Source organism: Sinohyriopsis cumingii, chromosome 1 (assembly GCF_028554795.1).
Source record: "Sinohyriopsis cumingii isolate HCF-2022 chromosome 1, ASM2855479v2, whole genome shotgun sequence".
In the NCBI taxonomy this organism is placed as follows: Eukaryota; Metazoa; Mollusca; class Bivalvia; order Unionida; family Unionidae; genus Sinohyriopsis; species Sinohyriopsis cumingii.
In genome coordinates, this window is record NC_142961.1 from 79,763,793 (window position 1) to 79,786,135 (window position 22,343).

General features: G+C 39.0%; 1 protein-coding gene across 1 annotated transcript; it reads left to right on the forward strand.

Annotated features, from left to right (window-relative positions):
- The first annotated feature begins 17,899 nt into the window (after positions 1-17,899).
- Positions 17,900-18,997, forward strand: LOC149807201 (histamine H3 receptor-like). The gene has a single exon (XM_089952174.1). The coding sequence runs from the start codon at positions 17,900-17,902 to the stop codon at positions 18,995-18,997; it is 1,098 nt and encodes a 365-aa protein (XP_089808300.1).
- The last annotated feature ends 3,346 nt before the right edge of the window (positions 18,998-22,343 follow it).

A 22,343-nucleotide genomic window follows, 5' to 3' on the forward strand; every position in this document is an offset into this window, starting at 1 on the left:
ACAGACATTGATCAACAACCCCCTGGTTTTAAAAAGGATTGGTTTGTTATTGACGATTCTATCTACTACAAAGTAAACGTACTGCATCGAATTCCAGAGGAAGAGTTAACGAATTACCGACATCTTTTACACAATGTCAACTTAGTGAAAGAGGAAACTTCTGAACGAATTGTAATGTGTAAATTAGTGACTAAACGATTTAAATTTGGCACTGAAGTAAAACCATGTCTGTGCAAACGGTACATTTCTTCTGTCAGACAAAAGAGGATTTAGCATGACCTGTTTATGGATACTTTACAAGAGAACATTCGTGCTTTGCCTGTGGAGTTGAGAGAACGCATTTACCGAGAGCTGGTCAAAATGCAAGTCAAACGTAAAGAACAGTTGCATCCGTTACGTCACCAGATCTTTAACTACTGGTACCTGAATGGTATAAGAGAACTGATTCGTCAGAAATTGTTTCAGTGGTCAGACCTTGTTCAATACTTCCAAGCCCCCGATGATCCACGTGTTGATCATTTTGGTTACTTCGAGATTCACCTAGTACAACACATTGAGGAAGACAAGGTAAAGGATTACCGACATATTTTACGTGGAATCTACTTAGCGGAAGAGGAAACTCCTAAACGAAGTCTGACGTTTCGGTTACAGTATGCAACATTTAAATTCCCCACTGGAGAACGAAGATCTCTGGCTAGAAAGTACGTGTATTGCTTCCGAAACAAAGAGACTATAAAAACAGGCTGCCATACCAAGACTTTTATTGCATGTAATCCAACAGATTCCGTGGAAGGAACTCAATGACCATATTCAAACCGTGGATCATTACCATCGACTATTACAAGAACTGTATCCATTCAATTTGGGTCGACAAGTGGTGTGTGTCTTAGTGACTTGTTTTCTAGGATTTCGTTTACCAGCCGATTCCTTGTGGACTCTTTACGATCAGTACTTACCACACCCCCATGGCCTTAAAAGGTCACGAAAGACTCCTTTTGCTCAAAGCCTTGCGGTTTCATCTGGATACTTCTCGACCTCTACGGGAAAAAAAGATTCGTCAACTCTTAGCTACCCAAGACGTGTATGACGATGTGTGTGTAGCTTGTGACTTACACCCCCATTGGACAGATGTCCGTGCCTGGAAAGAATGGGATTTTGAGGCTTGGACCCAAGAAGTGGCCCAGTATGCACGAGAGTTGTTCAAGGAAAAAAGTCACTTTTCAACCTGTGTTAGTGACGGTGCCAGAAGAACCCGTCACCCAGGACAGGACTGTCATGGACAGGCCTGAAAGACCCTTTCGGGAGGACACTTGTGTGACCTTACCCCCTATAGAACTGGTCAGAACTTTACCCAAAACATGTTGTACAGACACTTGTTTTTATTCCACGTTAATGGTTATCATGTGCCTTTTATCCTTGTACTTAAGCCTTTGGCTTTTATGTATTTTTGTCTTTCGTATTCATGTTTAAAACATTCAATAAACGTGTTCTGAAAAAAGTATATAAACTCTTGTCTTGTTTGTTTTCGTGTCACAAGTGACATTCCTAACACTATGGTTACCTCTGCTGTCTCTGCTCCCTCTTCCTCTACTGTCAAAGTCATCGACGAACACTTAGATCGTGCCAGTTGGGAGGCTTTGTATCTTCGCCATCCTTTTAACATGCTCATTGCTGGACCTAGCGGTTCAGGCAAAACCGAATTTGTCAAACGTTTGATCGAAAATAAACATCATTTGATCGATCGTCCACCTCAACGCATCATGTGGTGTTACAAAGTGTGGCAATCTTGCGAGAAAGTCAAGGCGATTCCATCGTGTTTGTGGAAGGCATTCCTAAAGAAGACGACGGCATCGTCTCTGACTCCCGTCAAACCCATTTGGTCATATTTGACGACATGTTAGGAGAAGACGAAGAAGAAATTAAACTGTGGTTCACGCGCAAAGGGCATCACCGTAATGCCAGTGTCGTTTACATCACCCAAAATTTGTTTCAACAAAGTAAAGTCCATCGCACCATCAGTCTCAATGCGCATTACGTGGTCTTGTTTAAAAGCCCTCGAGATAAATCGCAAGTGCAAGTCTTAGCCAAACATTTAGGAACGCTTTGGCTGACTCAGGCGTACGCCGATGCCACTCAAACTCCACACGCCTATTTACTCGTCGATTTGAAACCAACGACCCCCGATGATTTGCGATTTCGTACCCAATTGTTTCACCACTGGTGCCAAGACGGAGGGCCTGTCCTGTACACGTCTCCGTCCTCGGCTTAATTTCACTCCACAAAAAAAATCTATAAAAACCTCAGACCCTTTTCGTCTGTCTCACACACATTTTGAACAAGACGTCCCTTCAGTCGCATCTTCCCGTCAAATTGATTCGTGCCTTGTATGGCATCAGTCGAGAAAAAAATCCACAAATACGAGCTCGTGTCTTAGAAGCTAGTCTCAAAGAAGTCTTACGATGGTTCACGGTGACGGCACGTCAATTACTCCAAGGAATCATTCAGATTCCTCATCAAACCAAACGCTTTTTTGATCGAAACAAAGTCGCTTTGACCCAACTGGCCGATCCCCGCATCGACACTCAAACCAAAAAACAAATCATTTTGAAACCTGGAGGGAGCGGTACTCTAGGAGGGATCATTATTCGCTCTCTCTTAAGATGGGATCCTAATGCCCCCAAAGTTCTCCCCAAGGAAAAAGTCAAACGAAGCTCCAAGAAGAAGAGAAAGACCAGGTCCCCAAGGAGAACTTCTCCAGTGGCGGGACCCTCCTCCTACCAGACACCACCCCGGAAAAAGAAAAGAAGCCCCCAGGAAAAGAAACAGAGAAAAAGTCCCCAGAAAAAGAAAAGCCCACAGAAGAAACCTAGTGGCAAGAGAGGCACTTCGGCCAGGACGCAACCTTACACTCGCAAACCACGACCTGCTACGGCGGTGAGCGCGTCTCCGGCAGCCTCACGTTCATCCACTTCTCTGTTGATGACACCAAGAACTGAAGAGTACTTGGAGACGTTGATCACACCAAGAACTTCTCCGTTGATGACCCCAAAAACTTCCCCAGTGGCAGGACCCTCCAATTTAGTGACAGTGGCTGCTGCTCACAAAGTACCTGCTCCCAAAATCAAAGTTCAAGAAAGATCGGGCATGTTACAAAGTTTACTGGATTTGTCCAAGCAAGAACTGGCTCGATTTAGTCCGTTGCGTACACCTGCACGACGTGTCATGCCTGTCCTGAAGTTGATACGACGTAAAGACAATCAGTGGCGACGCGTTCCAGTATAAAAAAAGGTGTGTGACCAAGTAGGGTATCAGTGTTTTGGTGCTCCTGAAGATGTCACCCTCCAGAAAACATCCCTCTTCTAAACAGCCCCAAGGAAAGAAAAGAAAAGGACTGCCTCCTCGTTTAGTCAAACATGGGGACATGTTATCTGTCCTGTCCAAAGCTTCTCCACCTCTACGAAAAAAACTCATTCAATCAGCCTCCAAAGAGGTCATCGATACCGGGCGAATGCTGTTTGAACGTCTTGAAAGGCACGATCCCTTTGTCCAAACACCAGAAACAATGCTTAAGCAAGCATCGTCACGTTCTTCGCCAAATGGTTCGAAAGAAAATTCCCATTCGTCAAAAAAAGAAGATGTTGGTCCAACGTGGAGGCATTTTGCCTCTCTTGTTAGGTCCCATACTGAAAGGAGTCTTGGGAACCATGTTGGGAGAACTGGTGGGAGCAAGATAAAAAGGCCCTCGGAAGTCCCAAGATCTCAGAATCGACCCCTGACAACCCCATGGAAGGACGAAAACTAGCTTTAGTGCCTTACAAACGATGGATGGAATACCATCGGTGGCAAGAACAACGCACCCCGCATTTACCTCCCAATCCCAATTTGAGCGAGATGTCCCAGTTACAACACGAATTGCAGTCCTTGATGGATCGCCAAGATTTGTCCGAAACAGAAAAATCGCAAAAGTACGGTCAACTCTTGCAACGACTGCAACTCTTTCACCAGAAAGCTTTAGACGAAACAGCTCTACCCACTCTGAAAGATTTTAAGACCTTGATGAAAAGTCCAGCACCATCATCACTACCACCACCACCACCACCACTACTGCCATCCCCACGGGTCATCAGAGATGATACCCCACGAAGACCTGCGGAAGAAGAGATGCGAGAAGTGTTTCAAACACCGTCAGCAGCTCCCATTTCGAGTAAGATTTCAGCATCCTTGTTGACCCCGTCCCCCACACCCCAACGAGAAGAAATGAAAGCTTGGGTTAAAAAGATGATGTCCACTCCTCCTTCGACAAAAGTGAAAAAGAAAGAAGGGAAACCAGAAGTGAAAAAAGAAAAGAAGACCAAAGCCATTCCATTGCCACCTCCACCACCACTACCTTCGACTTGTACTCCCGTAGCCCATCGGACACGTAAATCCGTTTCTAAACCACCCTTTCGACCCACCCAAGGTAGCATCACCGAAGAGTGGGTGACTTATTAACACACAAACAAACACAAAAAATGGAAAAAGTCTTAGCCAGCATTTACTACGATCCCTCGCATCCTGCAGGTTACGCAGGAGTTCAAAAATTGTATCGTGCTGCCAAAACTCGACTGAAAAGTCTCCGTTTACCTCAAGTGCAACGATGGTTACAAGAACAAGCTACCTACACTTTACACAAACCCATTCGACGCAAGTTTTCCAGAAGTCGCACCCAGGTGGAAGGCATCGATCATCAATGGCAAGCCGATTTAGCCGATGTCTCTCATTTGGCCCGCTACAATCGTGGCTACAAATATTTGTTTTGTGTCATCGATGTCTTTTCCAAATTTGCCTGGGTTGTACCCTTGACTTCCAAATCCAGCAACGAGTTAGTGCGAGCCCTGCAACGAGTGTTGAAACAAAGTGGTCGTCACCCTCTTCGATGGCAAACGGACAAAGGTACCGAATTCTGAACCAAGCTTTCCAAAAAGAATTAAAGAAACGTGACATTCATTTTTTTACCACCTAGAATCCCGAAACCAAAGCCAGCATCGTGGAACGTTTTCAACGCACTTTGAAAGAACGCATGTGGAAATATTTTACGCATCACCACACTCTGAAGTACATCGACATCTTACCGCACCTGGTGCAAGCGTACAACCAATCTTACCATCGAAGCATCGGACGTGCCCCGCAAGAAGTGACTCCCGACAACGAAGTGTTGGTGTTTGAGCGCCTGTTTGGTACGTCCCCGACGAGGGCTGTCCCCAGGAAAAGTGGAGTGTTGGCCGTAGGAGATTGGGTGCGCATTGGCAAAACCAAACGCACTTTCGACAAAGGTTACTTACCTAACTGGACGACCGAATTGTTTCGTGTCACTGGACGAGTGCATGGCCGTCATCCTGCCGTCTATAAATTGGAAGACATGAACGGAGAAGTGCTCAAAGGAACGTTTTATTTGCCCGAGTTACAACGTGTCACCAAAAAAGAAGACGACGTGTACGACATCGAAAGCATTCTCGAACGCAGAACCCGTAAAGTGGGCAAACGACGTGTCAAAGAAGTCAAAGTACGTTGGAAAGGATATCCACCCAGTTTTGATTCTTGGATCGACGCTTCGCAAGTCATCGACTATAAAAAGAAGTGACCATCATGCCCTTTCACACAGACGCAGCTACGTCGACCACTCCTTCACCCAGTTCTTCTCTGCAAGATTTACAAAAACAACCCTTGTGGGTGTGGTGTGGAGAACGTGTGCCTAAAACGCAAATCGTCTTTTTCTGCCAAATCTTTGTGGTGTATTGTGTCATCGGGGCAGCCATTGCCAATTTGAGTTTGCAACAAGGAGACAAACAATTGTGGACCATTTTATTGAGCAGTTGCATCGGTTACCTGCTTCCTAATCCCTCCCTGAAATTCTCTTCGAACGGGAACCACGGAAACCTTGTGTCCAGTGCCAGTGCCAGTCACCACTCCAACAACAACCACAACCAGAACCCCATTTTCGGCGGAGACACGCCTCTGACGTCCAGTAACCCCTCGGACAGCCACAGTACTCTGGAATTATGAGTCACCAAAACCAATTTTACTTAACCTTACCCAGTGACAGTTCCATGGAGGTGTTTCCCCACAACACGTTGTGCTGTTACACGGCCAGATTACCTCAGGCCATCCCATTAGATCACGAAGCCCATTGGGAAGTGGCTTTGGTAGAAATGATTTACCCAACACAAATCAAAAACATCACTGAAACTCAAAACACTTTTGACGTCGAAATTCTAGACCAAACAGTGCAGCAAACCATGACGACCACTTCTCAACATAAATCACTTCCCAAGACCCCAATACCCCGCAGCAACAGTGACACTTCTCCTCCTTTTTACATTTATCACTTTAAAATTAACTCAGGCCATTATTTTAGTGGTCAACATTTGGTGGAGGCCATCGCTGACAAATTCTATGCAGCATTTGACAAAGTTCTGACCGGACTAAAAAGCGTGTCACCATTGAGTACCACAAACTGTCTCACCGTCTACTCATTAAATTTGAAAGTGAGGAAAAAAGTATACGTATTAAATTTTGCCCTGAATTGTATGACATTTTGGGTGGAGACCTCAATTTGGTCACGGATAAGCACTCCAAAAAAATTGAGAAAGCAGAGATTGACAACAACGGGCATTTTGCAAGGTATTTTCGTTTCCCGGTAGAACTGAACCAGGGACTGAATTTGATGTTTGTGTACTCCGATGTGGTGCAGTACAACGTAGTGGGACACACCTCCCTGCCATTACTGCGTGTCATTCCTTTCAAAGTAAATTCTGCCACGGTCACTGACGAGGAAGGTGAAAACACTTATCACGTCCACCGCGAATTTGTACATCCTCACTATTTGCCTGTCAGCAAGTCGTATTTGGACACGGTCAACATTGCTATAAAAGGAGATCTCGGACAAAATATTCCATTCACCAAAAGAAAAGTCACGGTGAAACTCCATTTTCGAAAACGGTTCTCTCACGATTCGTAAGTCATGTATCCAGTGTACCGAGGGGTTGCTCGACAGCGAGGACACGGTTTAGGAGATATGTTAAAATCGGCATTTCGTTCGGTGGCCCCGGTGTTGAAACCGATGGTGACACGCGGATTGCACGCCTTGAAAGATGCGGCACTGACGCAAGGCAAAGAATTTCTCCAAAATGTCATCATCGACAAACAAAACCCCAAAGAAGCCTTCGTGAGGGCAGGCAAAAATGTCTTGCTACAAACGGGTAAAGACCTTTTGGGCCGACGAGACACACCTATAAATGCCCTGCACTCTACCGAGTCAGGCATTCAGCAAGGACAAGGCAGAAAGAGACGACGAAGAAAACACCCTTTCACCAGACTTCACACGTCTAAAGCTAGAAAGGCAAAGAAAAGAAGAACCGTTCGAGACTTAGACGTTTTCGATTATTGAGAAACAGCAACAAAAAAAAAAATGATGCACCTAGAGTCATGCGCCTGTTCCAAGTCGGAGCTGGATCTGTTTGCCATGCCCCCCACCATGATGACGATGCAAGAATCCCAATGGGTGGAATTTCACCCCGTCTCCTCTTTGACAGATTCCGCTCCCATCGAGTTTGAAATCAGGGGACAGCCCGAAGATTACATCGATCTAAATAGCAGTTACTTGTACCTGAAAGTCAAAGTTCTAGATAAGGATGATGGTGCAGTAGAAGACACTGAGAATATAGCTCCCGTCAACAATTTCATGCATTCCTTGTTCAGCTCAGTGGACTTGTACTTGAATAACAAACTGGTCAGCAGCAGCATGGATACTTACCCTTACCGTGCCTACCTGGAAAATCTCTTGACGTACGGAATAGATGCCAAGAATACTCATCTCAATGCCTGTGTGCTATGGGAACCTGACGAAGCGGGCAAGTTTGACACATTAAATAAAAACAATTACGGCTTTGAGGAAAGACGAAACAAAATCAAAGATGGACACAGCTTAGAACTGATGGATCGTTTGCATTTGGACACGTGGTTGCAAGAGAAATATTTGCTGAACGGGATAAATGTTCGCTTGAGACTGAATCTCAGCAGTGCCGCTTTCCATTTGTTGGCTAATACAGTTGCTGGCAACCTAAAAGCAAAATCGAGGAGGTCAAACTCTACGTACGACGCGTGGAAGTGTTACCCAAAGTGGGAAACGACATTAGTCAGACATTGAGCAGAACGACCGCCAAATATCCCATACGACGCGTGGAAGTGAAAACCTTCACCATTCCCACTGGACATCATTCCATGATCGAAGATCATCTGTTTCAAGGACAGTTACCCAAACGTTTAATCCTTGGTATGGTCAAGAATTCAGCCTTCAACGGAGACTTCACTAAAAATCCTTTTAAGTTTAAACACTTCAACGTTAAGAAAATCTAAGTCAGTCGCGATGGCAAGACCTTGTGTACCCGACCTTTCGAACCTAACTTTGATCCCACAAAGATGAATTACTTGAGATCGTACTTGTCCCTGTACGAAGCCACTGGACAGTTAGGGACCAACACCAGTCACGGTATTACGTACGAAGATTACGCAGGAGGCTATGCTTTGTGGGCTTTCGATTTCACTCCAGACCAAGGCAGTGACGAGGGACATTTCCACCCTATAAAATCTGGCCAGATTCGTGTGGAACTTCAGTTTGCAGAAGAAGTGAAAGAGACAGTGAACGTCATCCTGTATGCAGAACTCGATAATACGATAGAAATCAACAGTTTGAGAGAAGTCATTCTAGACTATTAGAAGCTATGGAAGATTGTTATCCCTCTTTACCTAGTGGAGAAACTTTGGACATGGAATGTGAGGAGACCGTGGAAGGAGAATCCCAAGACAAAGACGAAGAAGTTGTCATGATGAAGTCGAGATGGCCAGAACAAGAAGCCCATTTAGTCTCCTGTTTTGCCAAATACTTGGTGGAAAAAATGACGGAATTGATCAAGAAAGATTGCTATGGATGTCAAAACGATCATCCCAGTCAAATTCAACACGATAAATGCCTGATGCTGAGTCAAGAAGAAAAATTGGACGAGTATCTGGACGAAGCTTGGAGTCTCATCTCGGACGAAGTCGTGTTGCATCAGTGGTATAAAGACTTGCGTGAACATTCTTGTCCACCATTAACCACTCAAGAGATCCATCGTATCGAAGCTCTCCTGAATCAGAGTGAGGAGACGAAACGAAGAAACGGTTATTTGTCTGACATTTTCAAGCAAAAAGTCAGGATCGAATTGATGACTTATTATTACCTGTGAAGAAGAAAAAAACAAAACATGGATACCTGGGAACTTTATTACCTTTTGAACCACAGTTCGTATACGGCTTCTTGGAATCCTGTCGTCTGTGCTAAAGATGAACTCCCTCATCGCAAACCTTAAGACAATCTAGCTTATGTGATCAACACGGACGACAGTCATCTCCCAGGAACCCACTGGGTAGCCGTTTACTTTCCTCAAGAAGGATGTGTGGAATATTTCGATTCGTACGGATTGCCCCCTTTGGAAGACGATATCATTGACTTTATGAGAAGAAATGCTCAGACCACCCGATTCAATAATGTGAGATTACAAGGCACAGATTCCTTGGTGTGTGGACAATATTGTGTGTATTTTCTGCATCATCGCAGCCTGGGCTATTCCTTAGAACATTTAGTGACTCATTTTGATCCTCGTTCTTCTTCAAGAAACGATGTGAAAGTAGATCGATGGTTTTGTGACCATTATGCTTATCTTTTGTCTCAAGCTAGGAAACGTAGTGTCCATCAATGGCCTAATGACTTCCAACAGTGGAAATCACAATTTCATTCACAACGTTGTCAGCCCTGTTTAAAGTAGAGTGTTAATTTAAAAAACGTTTGTGATTTGAAAAAAATGTTTGATGTTATATTGTTGGATTATTGTTAAAAATGTTAGAGTTGTTTGTTAGTGTTAAGTGATTGTGAATAAAAAATGTTGTGTTTTGAAAAAAATGCCTTTGTCTTTTGTTTGGCTATAAGAATGTTGGGAAAAAAATGCCTTTGTCTTTTGTTTGGCTATAAGAATGTTGATTCATGCTCTTTGACTTCTTACTATCCCTCTCATGACACTCATTGAACGTTTCGGCTCGAAAACCGTAGAGGGATGTTTTCCTTCACGTCCGCGCTTTGACTTTAAGAACCGGGGAAGTTTCCAGTCTAACCATCCATTGTCAACTCATCCTCCTACGAAGATGTGCTCCAAACTAGCTAAGCTAAACGAAGCCTACGTGAATTTGCATAGGGTCAGACACAGTCTGATACCGAAGCCAGAAGAGATAGAGAATGTAAGAATGTTAAAAGTCACTGAAGACCTGATAGAAGAGCTCTTCAGAGAAGAAGTGAACAGGGAGAAAGAAGAATGGACAGAGAAGTACAGACTTCAGAGACAGCAACAACAGCAGCAGCAGCAACCTGAACCTGACAGAGGCTATGTCGATTGTCGTATCGACACCAAAGAGTTCTTCTTCTCTTTCTGAAGAAGCAGACCTATCGTCAGAAAGTCTATCCTCAGAGGACGTCGCATTCTTAGAAACTAAAAGATTGCCATAGCAAACAAAAAAAACAGCCCTTTTCAGGGCTACCCAATACTCTAGAAAAGAAATAACAATCGATTTGCCAATGTGTGTATGTAGAGTAGTGTAAATATAAACACTGACTCTTTTGTGATGTGAGTGTATGTGTTTGTGTATAGGATTGTGTGTTTGTAAGTGTTCACGTACGTTTGTGTGGATAGTAGATTAAGATCATGTTTTTGGCTGTTTGAGGTGTGGGGAGAGTAGATTTGGGGTTTGATTGGATTGCTTTGCGTATGTGAATAGTAAATTGAAGTGATTAATGAAAATTTTTAGAATAGTGATGGGCAGTATAAAAAAGTGAGTGCTTCTTTTAGGTCCGCGCGTTGTTTGGTGATGATCTAGGTAAGATCAATTTTATGTTTTAAGGGGATGTTTTCCATCACGTCCGCGCTTTTAGTATAAATTGAAACTCGTTCGGCAGTCTAGCTACCCTTGTTGATTGATCAAGCGAATGAACACCAGACTAGCAAAACTGCTTGAACTTCACGTACACCCGGAATATTCCAGGCGTATAGTGAATGAGCTGGCTGCAGAGGCCTTAGTAGAAGAGGGAAGGATGAAAGAGGAGGAGAGAAGAAACAAAGAAGAAGAGGAGAGAAGAAACAAAGGAAAGGAGAGAGGAAATTTCAGAATCCCAGAGACAGAAAATTGGGATTCTGAAGCCACTTATCCCGCCTCTGCTCTTCTCCCCAAAAAAGTGAAAAGAGACTGGGGAAGAAGATGTGTGTGTGGTGCCAGGCCTGGAAGGTGCCATCATTAACCAGGTGTCATGGAGTTCAAAGAAAAAACAAACAGCCCTTTTCAGGGCTACCCAAACCTTTAGAAAAGAAATAACAATCGGTTTGCCAATGTGTGTAGGTAGAGTAGTGTGAATATAAACACTGACTCTTTTTTTTTATAGTGTTTGTGTTTGTGTTTGTAAGCGCTGACGTAGGTTCGTGTGGATAGTAGATTAGGGTTTCATTTTAATGCTTTGCGTGTGTAAATAGTAGATTAGGGGTTTGTTTATTGATGCTTCACGTATGTGGATAGTAGAGCATATGAAATGAGAAAAGTAGGGGATGTTTTCCTTCACGTCCGTGCGTTGTTCGGTTATGATCTAGGTAATATCAATTTTATGTTTTGGGGGATGTTTTCCATCACGTCCGCGCTTTCACTATAAGAACCCACAGTATTCGTCGTTCAAACCATTCTACAAAGAATAAAAAAGAAGATGGCTTCGAACCAGCTTGATAAAATGAAAACATTGCAAGACGTCCTGGACAATTTGGGTATGATGGAGCAAATGTTAGTGAGGTTAAACGAGGATCACTATTCTTATAGCCCCCATCGAGTGAAGATGGAGATTAACAACTTAAGAAAAGTAAAGGAAATGATAAGTGCTGTGATGAAAGAAATAAAGGAGGAGAAGGAGGATGAAGAGGAAAGGATAAAGATAAGAGCATGGAATGAAAAAATTGAAAAAGAAGAAGAAAATGAGAAGAGGAAGAAAGAAGAGGAGGAGAAGAAGAAAGAAGAGAAAAAGGGAAGAAAAGAAAGAAAAGAAGAGAAAGAGTGTAGGACAGAAAATAAGAAGTTGGTGGAGAAATAGAAGAAATTAGAAGAAGAAGAAGAAACCCAAAGGCCCTTTTCAGGGCCACTCATAGGTCTCGAAAAGAGAATGACTTTCCATTGCCTACCCTTTTTTTTTCTTTTTTTTTTAAAAAAAAGAAAATCCCATGTTCATTTCCCATTGTCGCCATATAGTCCCACCCTGTTTAAATTCCCTTGACGCTATACAGTCCCATATTCCCATGTTCAATTCCCCTTGTCGCTCAACAGTCCCAAAATCTATTTTCCATGTTAATTTCCCTTGTCGCTAAACAGTCCCACGAATTTTTCTCCATGTTAAATTTACATAGTCGCTAAACAGTCCGGGGGGGGGGGGGTCTGTAATGCTAATTCCCATTGTCGCTAGGGTATCCCTATTCACTACTCAAATATTTTATCTAAGTTTAATATTATGGTTCGATATTGGTAATAATGGATATAATCATGTTGAATTGAGAGTGAGAAAAAGAAAGCAATATACTCATGTGACCTCTACTTTCTAATAAGGCATGTAATAAACATTTCTGTGTCGATATATAATAAACTGACTACGAAGAGTGCAAAACTAGTATCTAGCTAGCCTACGCGCGTTCGAATCCTAATGAGTCTTTTTCAAAGGCAAATACAAAACATAGACAAGACAAAAAATAAAACAGACAAACCGTTGTCTTTGTAAAACTTTACATGACTATGACTTGTTGCGGATGCTGAAATATATTTTATACTGACGTCAATTTTATATTGACGTTATATTTTATGTTGACGTCAACTGAGGGCAAAGACAAAGACAACGGTTTATCTGTTTTATTTTATTTTTAAATTTCAATTTTTATCGCGTGATTTTAAAGGTGTTGAATGTGGTATACTATACTGACCGCCAAGCCATTTCTGGGTACACTGCCGGCCGCATTAGTATACTTGTGCAAAGTTTTGAACACTTTCACTGATCACTCACAAGTTAGTGGCATAATTGAATAATTGAAATTCTCTCTGTTTTCATCTAAGCGTGCATATTAATATTTTTTCATGGCAAGTTAAAATTTGTTTTCATTGTTTGGCATAATCTGTTTTATTTTGTTATCCTCCTAAATATAATGCACATAAACAATCGCGCACAGAGAGAGAGAGAGAGAGAGAGAGAGAGAGAGAGAGAGAGAGAGAGAATTTAACTTGGCACTGCATTTTACAAATATTTACTTCTGTGTTTTAAAACTGATTTAATTATTTAAATAATCGAAGATATGTATGCATGCTTTAATTCTGACAGTAGTGAAACGTTTGTAATACAGCATGCCAGTTAATACGGCATATATGTTTTAGGAGTGGAACATATGTCAATTGTAACCGACAAAGGAGAGTAAGAGCAGGGACAATTAGTAACAATGTATGCGTCCATGAGAACTATTGAATGTATTGTCTAATTGATTATTTTTAGCTTAATGATAAATTTTAATTCATTGTATATGACTCCATGCTTGCCTTCTGATCATTATACTAAATTATAAGTGCCTGAGTAAAACAGATTTAAATTTCCGAAGATAAAGTAAAACCCCAGTAAACAAGTGAGGTAAGTAGACTATTAATGTCAAATAATTCTCGACACGGAATTTATTAAGATTTCTCCGAATCAAAAGACTGCTGAAAAACAGAAACCTCGTGTAATTATTTCAAAGTAAAACAAAAACAAATAAATAATCAAACACGTGTGAAACTGAATTAAGCTTGAAAGCTTTAACTTACTAGATGTCCATTTGATAACTTAACATTTCAATTATGCTTCCCTTTAAAGTATACAAGGTCAGGTATAATTCATGTCATATCATCCCTTAATTATGTTCCTATTATTAATTGTATTATTATTATTATTATTATTATTATTATTATTATCCATTTATATATAGCCGTTGCTTCACTAACATGTAGATTCATTTTAGAATTGATCGTTCGTGCAAATTACCTTTGTAATTTTGTATCTCTCTCTCTCTCTCTCTCTCTCTCTCTCTCTCTCTCTCTCTCTATATATATATATATATATATATATATATATATATATATATATATATATATATATATATATATATATATATATATATATATATATCACAAAGGGGGAAAAAAGCAACATAGAAATAGTTTATTCTGATGAAATGAAAACTATAGCATTGGGTACGAAACGACCAGCACGTTTAGTACGAAACGACCATTGATTCGGGTACGAAACGACTCATTTGGTACGAAACGACTTGGATACGGAATGACCAGTTATATATATATATATATATATATATATATATATATATATATATATATATATATATATATATATATATATATGCTGTTCAGATATAGATAAGATGTATATCAGCACGTTTGCAAGAGATTCAAAATCGACCTTCGCTGCACCTACTGTACATCATGCGGAGCCGTTTGTACGATTTAGTTGTTATTTGTTATATCGCAAGTACACTTTATGAATTCGTTTGAATTTTATTATATGAAATATTAGTTTTCTAGTGTATAAATTTATATATGATGTCATGTACAAGAATTTATTTTGTAATATATTCATAATAATTGCATTAAATAATCCAAATTTATATTAGAAATTATGAAAATTGTGTATTATAAATCATGTATACATTGACATGGGATTGTTGACGCAATAAACGTCAATAATGATATCAGTGCTTTCATATCTTGAGTTTTACGAAGCAGAATTAAACATATTTAAATGACACCAGTAAAATCTGTTTGGTATGGGTATGATTTTCAGGTGCTGTGTCTCCGTTTGTCTCAATAGTCAACTGCCTACTGAAAAATTATAAACTAATTACAAAAATGTCTCACACTAGTAAAGAAATGTCGATAGATCAGTGGAACATTGGCGATATCTGTATATCTAAAAGTGTTGCCAGGATACAGGTGAACAGGTGAACAATATCAAGATTAATGAAGCGTTTCCAAGGAAATGTGGAATTGAGAATCCAGGAAAGGAAGAAAAAAATGACTGAACAATGGTGATCTGACGTCCATAATAATTAGATTTAGTTGATGCGTTGATGGGGGGTTGGTGTTGTCTTGAGCTAATAATTGCAAGGCTGGAAGATGAGAATTGTGACTGATCTACACGTTCTGATGAAACAGAAATAAAGAGACTGCATAAGGAGGCGTATGTCGTACTATCAATCGAGAACTGCAAACAAAAATAAGCGAAAACAAATGTGTGGTTGGAAAAAAGAAATGATGTCATAGGTAGGTATGCAAAAGAGTTATTTGATATTTGACAAGTTAAACCGGAAGAATCACATTAAAAATAATGGTAGCTGACAGAATGCTAAATCACACAATTCCCAGTCAAATCCTTGTATTTTGTCCTTCTATCTGCAGTTATGTGTATATTATTTTGCAGGAATCTAATTCTTGTTTTATATTTTTGTTTAATGTTTGCTTTTATCTGGCAAATGGGAAATTATATTTTATGAATATTCTGAAACAAATCAGGAAAATATAGCAAGTTGAGTGTTATATTTTAAGACATCTTTTTATAGATTTGAGACTTTGCGGACATAATGGAGGAAGAGATATGATTTAATTACGAACTAATACATATGTTAAAATGAGTAAATATATTGTTATGACTTTAGGAAATAAATAGAATAAATAAATGTAAATAGAATATTATTGACATAGTGGAGACAATATGTTTTATTGAATATGTTATTCCCTTGCTTTACAATACAATTTGCTTGATTTTATTTTATCATATGTTGCATAAGGTGCCTACTTTTGCTTAAATTTGTGTAAATGAAATTATCTGTGTTTCTGCTCGGACTGTCTTGCAATTTTGTCATATTTGTCAATTTCCTTTACAAGTTACAGTTTCTTATTTTGATTAGCAATATACCAGCTATTAAAGAGATTATAAATTATTTCTAAATCTATATGAAGAAAATCTTTTTGACAGGAAATCGAGATCATGATCTTTGTCTTGTTGCTATACATTTGCTATTGTTCACTGTACATGTATCTTATTGTTAATTTTTTCACCCGTGTATTTTCATACTCGTATCATGCTATTTGTTGGACCTTTTGCATGCTTTGTGTTGTAATGAATGCCTTTGTTGCTTGTTGTATTTGTTTGCAACCCATTTGTTTCTATCGACAGTCTAACATTTGTTCCAAAAGCTATTTTTTATGGTTTTGTTCATTTACATCTTCTTTTAGAAGGAACACAATCACATGTGTGCGAACTTCCTTTCTAATAGCTGAGTGTGGGAGAATAATCTTTACATTTTACATGTATGTATGTATGTATGTATGCATGAATGCAGGTATGTATGTATGTATGCATTTACGCATGCAGGTATGTATGTATGTATGTATGTATGTATGTACACTTACAGTCAGTGCGTTTCTATGTTTGTATATTTATATATGTGTCTGTCTGTCTGCCAGTATGCATATATGTATTTGTACTGCTTTCTTAACTGAATCAGAAAATACAGGAACATAATTTCTAAATCATTTACACGAAATCAAACTCTTGCAATCTGGAACAGACTTGAATATTAAAGACAAAATAAATAATGTATTCCTAAGAACAATCATGTTCATTAAATACAAACTATCTATATTTTCCAAAATCTAATTATACAACATAAAAGAGAGAAACAAATCTTCAAATGTCGCCAGCCTATCATGCGCAGATCAGAGGCATATATTCGAATGTAGGAGCAAAACGCATGCACGTATTATGCAAGGATTTATGATAATAAACCTGTATGTATGTATGTATGTGTGTATGCATGTATGTGTGTATGTACGTATCGATGGATGGATGTAATGCAGTAGAGAAGAAAACGTAAAAGAGTTTCAACTAGGTCAAAGTGTATGTAAAAATATTGCCATTGCAGGATGAGTAGATGGAAAGAAATAGAAGTAATCTTATTCACCCGTGAGCATTGGCAATGATAACCGTTATCATTGTGTCTGACAACAAGCATGATAATAATCTTGTCAAATTTTCAGCATCTGGAATGTATTCTAAGTAGATTTTGGAAGAGTATTACAGTGAGTTTACTTTAAATAACTAAACCAAGTCTTGAAAATGGTCTGATATATACTACTGTTCCATCTGGCACTGTCACGCATAGAATCATGAGCTGTTGCTGACTTACATATATGTTGTACCTTGACACACGGATACACTATTTGTTTCTTCAGTCGAGCAGTCGATATTTAATGGTCGATAACTCGATGGGCAGATGGCATTGGCTGTATGATAGAACCGTAAATCATATATAATAACAGTGTGAAGCCATATCACACAGAATAGTAACAATGCAAAGTGATCGCAATCAACTTTGAAAACATGTATAGCCGTCTCATTCTACCTTCATTCAGGGATAGCATACGTGCATTATAATTTATATTTTGAAGGGGAAAAAACAGTCAGTAAAAAGATCTAAGATTCGTTTCAGTTTCAAATTCGACAATATTTTCCGAAGTTAATCTCCAAGCTGAAATGCTTTCAAATGTTTGAAAAATATATTTGACCTTCCAATTGTACCAGTTGTCTAATTGATACAATGATAGATTTGAAGTCTCGCTCAAATGTTTGCATATATCAACATTTTCTGCAATAAGATTCTGACATTGTAATTCTAACTGTAAGAAAGATAGTCAGGCTGTCTGTGTTCACTTAGCAGGGATGGATGGAAATAACACCACCGTCGTACAAGAAATAACACCGCTTCTGTTGACAATGACAACATCGTCTATCATCGCGTTCCTTATATGTGTTATGGTCGTGCTCACTGCAGGAGGAAACGTGTTGGTCATTATTGCTTTCGCCACAAAGAGGTCTCTCAGAAACTTCAGTGACTATCTCATCCTTAACCTAGCAGTATCTGATTTCCTTATCGGCTCCGTTAGTATCCCATTCTATGCTCCATATGTTCTCACCGGAACATGGCATATCGGACGTACTTTGTGTTTTCTCTGGTTGGTCGTTGACTATGTAACTCCTGCAGCCTCGACTTACAATATATGCATTATCAGCTTAGACAGGTATATTCAGATTGCTCATCCTTTCTGGGCCCGAAGCCACCGCACAGATACCATGATGTTTGTGTTCCTTTTGATCCCATGGCTGATTCCAGCATTGGTGTATATGCCTTTGATCTTGCTTTGGGAGCCAATAGGAGGCAAGATTAGTATGCCACCGGGTCAATGCTTTGTTCCATACTATGACAATACGCCTGTATTGTTTTTTAGTGTAGTTTTTGAATTCGTGATTCCTTTTATAATTGTGGGCGTATTAAATATTATGGTATATGTCAGTGTTCGCAAAAGATCCCGCGGACTTCAGGGGTTAACAGCTACCAACATCATTTCGGTGCAGCCAGAGTCATCGACTGATAGGGATCCATCGACGTCAGGGTATGTCAACAGCAGCACTGACCCAACATCTAATCAACAAATCCAGACAAATGGGCGGCATATAACTGCTCCAAAAGGAAGAAGTCTTGAGAACTTTAAGAGGGACCAGAAAGCAGCAAGAGCGCTATTCACTATTGTATTTGTATTTGGAATTTGCTGGATTCCGTATGAAATTGCATCGCTGATTCGATCTGTATGTTTTAATTGTGTTGGGCGTGTGGGGTTTGAAATTACCTTTTGGCTTCTTTGGTTTAATTCCACAGTCAATCCTTTCCTGTATCCGTTCCTTCACTCCAGGTATAGGAAGGCCTTTGTTAATCTTGCTAAATGTGACAGGTCTTCTGTAGGCCCATCTCCGATTGAGTGATTCGTATTTGGTTGTGACAAATCATTATGACTCTGAAAGTTCTTGGAATGGTCTGCTCGAGAAGAAATAGTCAAAATGAAAAGAGTTTGTTTAATTCCTTTGCACGTTTGACAGTATTTGTTCATGTGATGAAAGACTGTGGAATATACCTTTTCCAAAGAGTTCACCTGATGACATTGATTTAATGCGCCTGTGTGAGTAAGCACGGTGGAATTAACCTATACCAAATGAGTTCACTTAAAAACATGTAAATAACGTTATCCTGTCTATATGAAAGGAACTCAACTGCAGCTGAGGCAATCTGAAATCTATAAGCAAGTTTGATCTTAAATAATTGTATGATTACAGTAATTAAAGACACATCATCCGTTTGAACGAGACAAAAAATGTTCTATGCGTATGCATACAATTGTTGCTGTTAAGCTCACTCTAAGCGACAAATACGAATTTTATTATCAGAACTCTGTATTGCCAGTGATGTCACGACACCATAAGTGTTACGAGATGAGGTTCCTTTGTGATACCGTCCACAATATATGCGTTATGCTAATCTCCAAAGTAAACAATTTATACTGAGAATGACTTTGTCGCCACAATTTACGAAGAATCTTGAAACCGGCTAAACTCTCCACTTGACGCAATGTGCAGTGTATATAATGATTAAATGGAGTCATGACAGGATTTGAAAACAAGATGCATTGTAAAATAATAAATCAGTCTGGAAATCCATTTACTTAAAGTAATCATACGATTTTCAGGCTGTATTGAGGTTATATCGATACAGCCAGGTGATAATAAAATTACCATACAAATCCGTATCGCCGTATCGCTACAACTATTTACATTATTTTTCACGAAGTTTAAAGGTTTTATTATACAAGTGTTTAATACAAGAATCCATGTTTCTGTAAGAACTATTTTACTTTGTGTACATATATTTCTTTCTACTAGTATTTATACAGCCTCGTCAGTCAACATTAGTCAGGAATCAACTGCAAAAACTAAACGTAACGTTATTAATAGTATCTGATGATAATTTGTATCATTTCGTTTTGTAAACAAATTTCACTTTTTCAGGTTAGCTGAGTCATATAATATTTCATAAAATCTGCTTACGTTCGGTCTTGTGATTGAAAAATCACTAGAAGCCTCGCATAATTTAAATCACGAATGCTTCAAAAAGACAAGGCTCCTATCAACGTAATATTTTCTTATGAAACCCGTATAAATCGAGAGTGATTTGTTTTCTGTGAACATGTATTTATGCAAACAAGGTATGCTTACGTCAATGAAATTTGGTGGTCTAGAAGAGGGACCTTAGTCAGGAAAATGTTCATAGTACTGTGATTCTAGTTCTATTCTAATTAAAGTTATAGACTTTCGAAGTTTTGCTACTCTCTAGGTGAGCTTGAGTTCCCTGTTCAAAACGTGTCGGTGATGTGGTACATGTTTACCTGCGCAGTTTTAAAGAGTTGATGTTCTTATTTCATATTTGCATTATAAAGAGGAATTGCAGGTTTCCGCTGACGTGTGTGATATTTATTCCATCTATTTATTAACATAAAAACTGCCGCAATTTGTTCATGATCGTAGATTACATTTTAAGATAATGGTAATTTTCTAAACATTTTCACGTGCCCATTTCACCTGAAAATTTTCTGTAAAGAAACTTATGACCACATTCTAGTCATCGTATTGTGTCTTAGGTTTTATATAAGGTTGAGGTAAACAAAGGTGTTTAATTCCTGTCTTAAGATCATTATGTGGGGTTATTTCGTTATTTAACTGTTGCTGTTCATATATAATTCTAATGGAATTATTTTTTATCATTCACTGGAATTACCCAAGTGCTAATTGACTGTATTAACTATATCTTGATATTATTATGAATATATTCAAAGGCATTCGATATTATGTCATTGTGATACAACACGACTGCTGGTACATAAGCACATTCATGATTGAAATTCATTCGGGACACTATACTTTTGGACATGTGATAGAACATTTAGGATTATTTATAATTTAATTCAAAATATTGTAAGCTCCTTTTAAACTTTCACTTTTTGTTCGAGGAAATTAAAATATACGTTGGATTTTACAAAGATTGTTGGTTTTGCTTCTTTACTATGCGTAGAAATAAGACAATGAAACATAGGTTAATTCAAAGATTAAAAGATCTTTTTTGAATAGTTGATCAAAGTCATTATAATGTTTCATTTACTTGCCAATGCTACTGATCGTATGATTTGTTTCTTATCTTTGATCTGTCTGTCTTTCTGGTGATTGTTTTGTCAATCAGTTGTGCTACATCCAGACAAAGAGAGAGAGAGAGATTCGTTGATTTATATCTTTATTTTAAGCTTGTCGTATGAAGAGTAAAATCAGTAATATAAACATAGGACGAACAAAGAAGAGAAATACCATACATTTACACAAGATCACACAGAATTAAATGCATGTATAGCGAAAGAAAAATAACTTGATATATCGTCAGGTCATAATTCCTGTTCAACATTTTTTCTAGCGACACAATTATGGGTTAATATTCAGTATGAAGTATGCAGTAGAGGACATCAAGAAATCTAGGTAGAATCTATGCGAGCCTTAAGATTAATAATAATTTGTAAATATTAATGTTGAGGACGGTAAGGAGGTAAGAAAAAATATCAGAATAAGTAGTAATGCTGAAAACGATTTGTTGATGCAGATCACAAGAGTGAAAATGATATATGTTAATGCGATATTCAATGCTTAAAGTTTACAAAATTACTTTTCTATAGTATATGTTAATATTACTAAGTTGAAATTCCTTGGAAATTATACCTCTCAACAAAGTGGGAACTGACTAGAACTAATATACCCTGACATGAATGTAAACTTTTTACCTTGAAATCCAAAACGATCAATTTTTGGGAGCTGAGACCGCCATAACATAGGAACATGCCATTCGCCTGCTTTGCATGGCACCTGTGCTGCCCTAAGAGGCCTGCATAGATTTATGCGTTCTACCACCTTTCTTAGGAAAACCGTATTTGCATATATAGCCAAGGATGACACGTTTGCAAGATGCATACACAGTATGATAGAAAAGGCATCTGACTAGTCAAATAAAAAGATTAATAAAACCACAACGTTTTATCAGCCTTGACGATCTCCGCCTTTAATACAGGAAAAGATGTTTCACAGGTGATAGACAGGTTTGACAAAAAATGCAACAGGTCCGTGTAGCCACTAGATCTGAAAAGGAAAGAAACTTTACCTTGAGTATATATGCAAAAATAACGTGATAAAGATATGGATTGTCAACTTTATATTTTCCCAGACCTCATTTAAGACGGAAATG